We start from the raw sequence: 7,327 nt of genomic DNA on the forward strand, positions 1-7,327 counted from the left end.
TCAAAAGCCTCCTTCCTCACTCTTTTCCCCCAACCCCTCATCCCTTCCCAGAGGTAACCACTGCCATCAGTTAGGTATGTACGCAGCCTTGCAGACACTTTTATGCATTATGATATACAGTTAGGTTTTGTAAGGTTTTATTTTACATGAAGACTGTACATATTGCTCCACAACATACTTTTTTTTAGTTAACATTAGGTCTTGGAGATCTTTTCATATCAGTACAAGTTTTAACTGCTGCATGGCATTGGTTCCACACTAGCACGTATCTGAGTTGGGCTGAAAGACATGCACCATTTTACATTGTGAAAGACAGCTATTCCCCCAAACTGTTCTCCAAAAAGGCTGCTATCACTTACATTTCTTTTTCCCCTAGCCCTAACTAGATATTATCATGAGGAAAAACTCTTGCTTTCTGATGGACACAATATGCTTCACTGTTTTGTTAGTTTACATGTCACTGATTGCCAGTGAGGTTTAACATTAACAATATCCAGGCTGGTGGAGCTAAAAACAGCTCTCATAAACTGCCGGTAGGAGCATAAATTAGTACAATCACTTTGGAGAGCAGTTCAGCAATATCTAGTTACGAGGAAGATTCTTAAACGCTAAGACTCCCAAATTTTACCTCCAACCCTAAAGACCCAGACGTTTCATCTCCATATACGTACTTACCCCCAGAGAAACACACATGTGCACAGAGAGACATCTTTTAAGTCTATTCATTGCTGCAAAATACTGGGAAGAACCTAACTGCCCACCAATAAGGGAATGGATAAATTGTGATGATCCATACAACTGAATGTGTAGTATACAGCAGTTAAAATGCATGAACTACAGCTATGTGTATCAAAATGGTTAAATCTCAAACACAATGTTGAGTGAAAAAATCAAGTTGCAAAACGACACATACATTCTATCAATCATGTCCACTTAAAAAACATAAACATTCTATCCCGGCTATGGATATATACACACATATACATATATACACACACATCTAAAAACACAGACGAGAAGAAAACACACCATTTCCTGGGTAGTGCTTACCTCTGTGGAGGAAGGAAGGTAAATACGACAGGTGAGGAACTTCACTTGTGCTTGAAAAATTCTATTTATTGTAGACAGAAAGAGAGATTGGAAGCCAATATGGCCAAATGCTAAAACCTGTTCACTCTGTGTAAGCGGGTATCTGTATTTGCCACAGCACTTGTCTCGCATATATTTTTCTATTCCTTTTGTGTCACTGTGTTAAGGTACATGATCAGCACAGAGGTTGTTATTTTGGAATTTTTTTTGGACCCATCCCCTCTGAGAGTTTCTTTTTTTTTTTTTTTTTAAGATTTTATTTCTTTAAGTGATCTCTCCACCCAGCATGGGGCTCGAACTCACAATCCTGAGATCAAGATTTGCATGCTCTACCGAGTGAGCCAGCCAGGAGCCCCGCTCTGAGAGGTTCTATTTTCTAAAAGGGGATTTTAACTCCTTCACCCCTATACTCAGTTTGGACTTATTCCTACCGTTGTTCTTTATTTTTACCATGCTTTCTCATTGTCTCTTTCCTTCCCATAGACTGACAGAGTACTCTCCATTTGACCTTTGCCCCGTAGAGTCGTTTGACAATCACACACTTTATTCCTACTTTTAGAAATCATTACCCTTCAATTTTTGCCACTGTTGGATTCAGCATTTCCAATGACCTTCCAGCTTTTCTACTTTTGGGAGCACCAAAGAAAAAAAAAAAAAAAGAAAAAAGAAAAAAGAAGACCCCACCAAACCCTATTTTTGATGCAAGTTCAATGGACTGATTATAAAGTCACTTAGTACCACCATTTTAGACAAAACCAAACAATTCCACTATACCATGTAAAACCAAAAGAAGAACTTTAATGAGCTTTTACGGCACTGCAATTACAGGAACATTAACCCATAACATGCAACAGAAATGATGATGCCTTCTGGACATATTTAACAGATCAACTTGACATTACAATTAACAGCAACATATTCTACTGAAGACAAATGCAACTTATTTCCACTCGGGTTAGAAAATGTATGTTTTTACTGCAATCTCAAGTAGCATTTAGAATGTTTAGTTTTGCTTTTCTAACCTCTAAGAGACAATAGGATTTTTAATGCAATCGCACACAACCGTTTTCACATTGGAAAGAATCACAAGGAATCAACAGGTGTAGATTAATCAACTGATTGGTTTCATTTCAATTGTTAATTTTGAGAGGGCTCCTGCAGTATTGTGGATTTCAGATGGGGAAAATCAACCGACAAAGGAGTAAAGAGCCTTGGCCTTAGAGTGGGGGAGGGAACATGCAGCGGCACACGGGGCAGGTGCCTGACTTCTGAAGCCAGATGGACACGCACGGCTTGTGGAAATAGTGGTGGCATGGCAGCTCAGTTGCCACCTCCCCCTTCACATATTCACTACAGCAGATGGGGCAACACATTTCCTGCCCCACTGCACTGTGATCTTCAGTGACCAGGATCTCAGGAAGGGTGTCGATGCTCTCCTTGCTCGCAGGTGGATTGGCCACCTCCACGTCCACTGCGAGAGACTCTAAGTGCGCGAGGGCTGTTTCCATCGCCTGGGCCAGGCGTTCTTCTAGCGCCATGTATGTGAGAAATTGAGGATCCACGTAGGAAATGGCTTCGGCCACCCCCAACCCATCTGCAAACCCATCAAAGAGGCTCCAATCCACTTCTAAGTCTTCGCTTACGCTGGAATCATCTTCAAGGTTGTTGTTTCCATCCAGCATGAACACTCCTGGCTGCAGAAACTCCTGGCCAGAATCGTTACCCCCCTCGCTGCTGCTCTCATTTTCATTGTACTGGAGCCAAGGAACCTCTCCTTCTTCTGGGGGTGCCTGCTCCTCTTCTTGAAGAGGTGGTCCCCGAACTTCTTCAAGTTCATTGCTGCTACTGCTGTTCGCACTGGCACTAGCACTGGGGCTGGCACCAGCACTGGCATTCACTCTGACTTGCTCAGGTTCATGCTCTTCTTTCCCTGGCAGAGTCTCCCAGCTTTCACCACTGGATGACAGATTTTGCTCTCGGCCTCGATACTTCCGACGCAGAGCAGCAGTCCACTCTTTGTCACTGTCAGAGTCTTCCTCATAGTATTTGTAGTAATCATCGCTGTACGTCCAGAAGTCAGGGTCGGCCATGGTTCGTCGTCGTCTTGGCACCTTTTCCGGCTTCACTTGGTCATTCCTGGCATCCCTCTTCTCCTCAGGGTACTTTGGCTCAGAGAAGCCACTTAAACTCTCGACTCTGCCTCTTCTGCCTCGGCCATTGGCATGGCCTTCATCAGCATTGGCAGAATCCCTCCACCTGGAAGTACTGTGTGGCATATCATCATCATCATCAGTATCAAAAAATATCTTTGGCTTCACGCAGTTTGGACTTGCCAGATTTCTGATTTTGGGCCTCACCACTGGCTCCTCCGCACTCTTTGGGGTGTTTTCCCCACCACCACAAATACTCACAGGAGCCCTGATGGGACGTGCAGGTAAATTCTGCTCCCGTCTCTCCCTCTCCAGGCTGTCACCAGTGGTTGCCACCTTGCCTTCGGCGGACGTCTGAGGAGCCATGCTATTTGGCTGCAGGAACTCTGCTCTGCTAGCAGAGCGTCTCACCACAGGGGTTGGGTCTACCTTGTCAAGCTCCTCTCTCACATCACGGTTAAAGCTAGAGAACTGTGGGGGCACCCCAGCCAAAGACCTTGCCCCTTTCTCTGGGTCATACGGCTTCTCATCTTTAAACTTGCCAGTTTTCCCTCTAACTGGCACTCGCTCAACAGGCCCAGCCCCCTCCTCCTCACTATCATCTGCCCCGAAAGAGTCAACGTGTCCATAAGCCATTCCTCTTCTGCTACCCAAGGCCCTGTACTCTCTCGGTGGGTACCTGGAGTAGTCCTCATTATCAACATTCAGGCTGGTTCCCGAGCTCTCACTGTCTTCCCAACTACGACGAGTGGTGGAAAATGGTGAGCGGCTCCTCTTGGTGGTTTGACTGGGGGCTGATCTGTGCATTGGGACTTCGGATGTCGTCTTTCTCTGGCTGGAAATCCTTTCCTGCTGGTTCATGGATGGCCTGAAACTGACATAAGCATGCCTTCTTCCATACCTCCTGCCTGTATTGGACTGATACCCTCCTGATGGCTTGGGCCATACAGGCTTGCTAGATTCCTGACCCATTGCTCTGACTTTTAGGAGGGTTTCCAATACAGCTGGGGCTCGAGTGGAAAGGCTCCTGCTCCCTGCACAAGCTTTGGAGATGGGAAAGTCAAATCAGTTCAGAATAAAGGAGCAGGGAGATCTATTTTCACTTCAGCAGGCAGGTAACAGAAAGAATAAGGGGCCTTTAAAATTAGTTTCACTTTCTTCTAAGGCCTGAAGTAGCATTCCAGTGACTGTCAGGTGTAGACCTGGAACACATTTTTAATGTTGGCAAAATGATTACAAGACTGGGTTTATAGGAAAGCCAGACCTAGGGGAGAATCTGACAGAAGATGGGCAGGGGTGGGGGGTACTGGATGCTAGCAAGGTGGGTAAAGTGCTGTGGAATTATGCCAACATGGAAGAGGAAAGATTGCTGCGGTTATTTTATAGGGTGTCTGCGTTTTTCTGAGCCCTGCAGACATGCAGGAGAAATGCAATTGGAAATAGGGTAAAAAATATAGATCACCACATGTTCATGAGTGCCTACATGTCTGTCAGGAGGAGAAGGGCAGGTGGAAGGGGGGACCAGCAATCATGCAATGAAGAGATGTCTGTGTTTGGTTTGTAGGGGGAACAGGACAGATGTATTGGGAAGAGGCATTAGTGTCAGACAGAATGAGACCCATTCCAGATGTGGGTATAAAAATGACAGGTGTGTGTAGGGTGGCTTTAGAGGAGAGGGATGTGTTAAGTGTGAGAGAAAGAGAATGTGAATGCACGGTTGTGTGTGCAGCGGCTGAAACTCTGGAGGGACGTGTGTTCCTGTGTCAGTGGCAGGCAAGAAAGGGTACGGTGGCCCTGGATATGGGTGTCCATGGTCTGCGTGTGTGTTCGTCAAAATGGGAGGCAACAATGGAGAAATGTCAGTGTGAGCAAATGCATCCATGGGAGGGACAACACAGGACAGGGATGTGCGGGTGGCTGGTGGGTGGAATGGGGGCCAGCAATGAAAGAAATATGTATATTCATGAATGTGGCTAGCAGGGAGGGGGGATGGCATCCCTAGAGAAGGATTTATGTGAGTGTGAGTGTGAGTGTGTCCACTGCAGGAACCAGCGAAGGAGAGCTGTCTATGCACCTATGTAGCAGACAGGGAGGAGGGCTGGGAGCATGTGTGAGGGCTGTGTGAATAAGAGTGTGTGGGTGCATGTGTATGTAAGTGGCATATGAAAGAGGATCCAGCAATCAAAGGATATCCTTATGTGCGTATGTGGCAGGCAGGATATAAGGCAGCCCCAAAAGTGGTGTGTGTGTGTGTGTGTGTGTGTGTGTGCGTGCGTGCTTGCTAGAGCACACAGAGGCAGAAGCAGGAGGGGGCTGCTTCTGGAGGTGTGTATGTGGCAGGCAGTGAGAAGCAGGGAAAGGCATTGGAGGGTGTGACAATTTGCAAGAGGGTGTGTATGTGTGTGTGTCCATGCATGCAAGGGGAAGGGGATGTGCCAGAACCTTGAGTGTGGAGGGAGGCAGGGAGAGGACTGCAATGGAAGGGTTTTGTGTGTGTATGTCTGTGTATGAGTGTATGTAGGTATGCTTGCGTGCATGTGTATGTGCGTGTGTGCATGTGTGTGTATGTCCCTGCCCACACACACAACACACAGAGGGGGGAGGGGGCCACAATGTCATAATGAGGGACAGGAGAACACTAGCAGCTCAAACAGCATATCCAAGCCAATGTGCCAGGGAAAGGGGAAAAAAGAAAAGGGCATGTGGGGGTCTCATTTTCCCTGAAAATAATTTGTTTTTCTGACAATTATTTTCCTGGCAACAATATATTTACCTAAATATCTTAACGTTTTACCATTCAGCAAACAACTGCAAAATGGGGGAAGAAAGGCCACGGAGTGTTCTGCAAAGGGACCCAGAAGGAAGGAAGGAGGAGAGGGCCCCGACCACCCCTCCCCTCTCAAACAGCGATCAAAGCCATTCGAGTAGGGGCCGCGCCACACGTTAGGGGCTGGGGGACGGAGGATGGAGCCCCCAAATAGGTCTGTGGACACAGGCCTCACTCTGCAGTCAGGTCCTGCGTCCGCCCCACCCCTTCCCGAGGGGCAAGCCTGAAAATCTGCTCGCTAGAGGTCCCTTAGATCCTCGCCCCCGTGCCCTGCCACTTGCCCCACCGCCACGTCTGGATGAATTGAAGAAATAAACAGCCTTTCACTCACCCAGTCCTGACACCCGCACGCTCTCAGTAGGAGCAGAGCTCTCGGACCTCCGACCGCCACGACCGCCAGAGAGGCTGCTCCTGCTCTCCAGCTCCTCCCCCGCCAGACAGCAGCGGGGCGGGCAGCGACTGCGGCGGAGGAAGTGATTGTGGCGTCGGCTGGGGCCCGCCCCCTTGATGTGGCGGGGGCGGCAGCTGCTCTCGACAAATCAGGGTGGGCCCGAAAGCATTATTTCATTTTAAATGATGAAATCGTCAAGGATACAGAAAAGGACAGCGAAAAATGTAACCAACAGCCAGCTGTAACAAATGTTAAACATTTAGCCATATTCCCTTCTGTTCTTTTTTTTTTTTTCATGAAATGAAATCTACAAATTCTTTCTGATTAATTCCCATGTAAAAGTAATTATAATAATATATCAAATCCTATGTTGTATGTTATGGTTTGTACTAGAAGTATTAAAAATGTGAAACTATATCTAGGGTTGCAATTTTTAAAAACCTGGTAATTGAAGCAATTGAACTGTTTATGGTAGAATTTGTTGCTAATTGTTTATGGTAGAATTTGTTATTAATTACAAAATCAAGCCTCTCTATCCAAAAGAAATGATCAGTCATGAAGCACAATACGGGTTCACCATCTGGTAATTGCATTGCAGTTTAAAAATATCATAGCCATACCTTTTGGATTTGTACAGTTTACTGAACTCTGAACTACTTTTTTAAATTGCACTTTACAATACATCATTAATATTTACATCTAATGTAAAGACTCCCCATGTTCACAACAATAGCAAAGTTTTGTTCTTGGAAATAAAATGCATCATAGAAGAATGAGAAATATTAGGGGCAACAACATAATACAAATAGGATGTATGTGTAACCTTCAAGCCACTAAACAATATGTAGAACAAAGAGGAAAACCCAGTCT

At 46.0% G+C, this 7,327-nt stretch overlaps 1 protein-coding gene across 2 annotated transcripts; it reads right to left on the reverse strand.

Annotated features, from left to right (window-relative positions):
- Window positions 1-1,862: 1,862 nt before the first annotated feature.
- PJA1 (praja ring finger ubiquitin ligase 1) lies at window positions 1,863-6,520 on the reverse strand. Of its 2 annotated transcripts, none has more exons than XM_007077157.3 (2): window positions 6,398-6,520; window positions 1,863-4,113 (listed from the first exon to the last, which is right to left on the reverse strand). In XM_007077157.3, the coding sequence occupies exon 2, from the start codon at window positions 4,098-4,100 to the stop codon at window positions 2,307-2,309; it is 1,794 nt and encodes a 597-aa protein (XP_007077219.1). In that variant the 5' UTR covers window positions 4,101-4,113; window positions 6,398-6,520; the 3' UTR covers window positions 1,863-2,306. The 2 variants fall into 2 exon arrangements, with proteins under 2 accessions (XP_007077219.1, XP_007077218.1); XM_007077156.3 differs by having other exon boundaries at window positions 1,863-4,441.
- Window positions 6,521-7,327: the final 807 nt, after the last annotated feature.

This window comes from Panthera tigris, chromosome X, assembly GCF_018350195.1.
Source record: "Panthera tigris isolate Pti1 chromosome X, P.tigris_Pti1_mat1.1, whole genome shotgun sequence".
Lineage (NCBI taxonomy): Eukaryota > Metazoa > Chordata > Mammalia > Carnivora > Felidae > Panthera > Panthera tigris.

Bases quoted from the DNA above. Each gene is read 5' to 3' on its own strand.
- PJA1 (XM_007077156.3), bottom strand. From the start codon at position 4,211: ATGGGTCAGGAATCTAGCAAGCCTGTATGGCCCAAGCCATCAGGAGGG.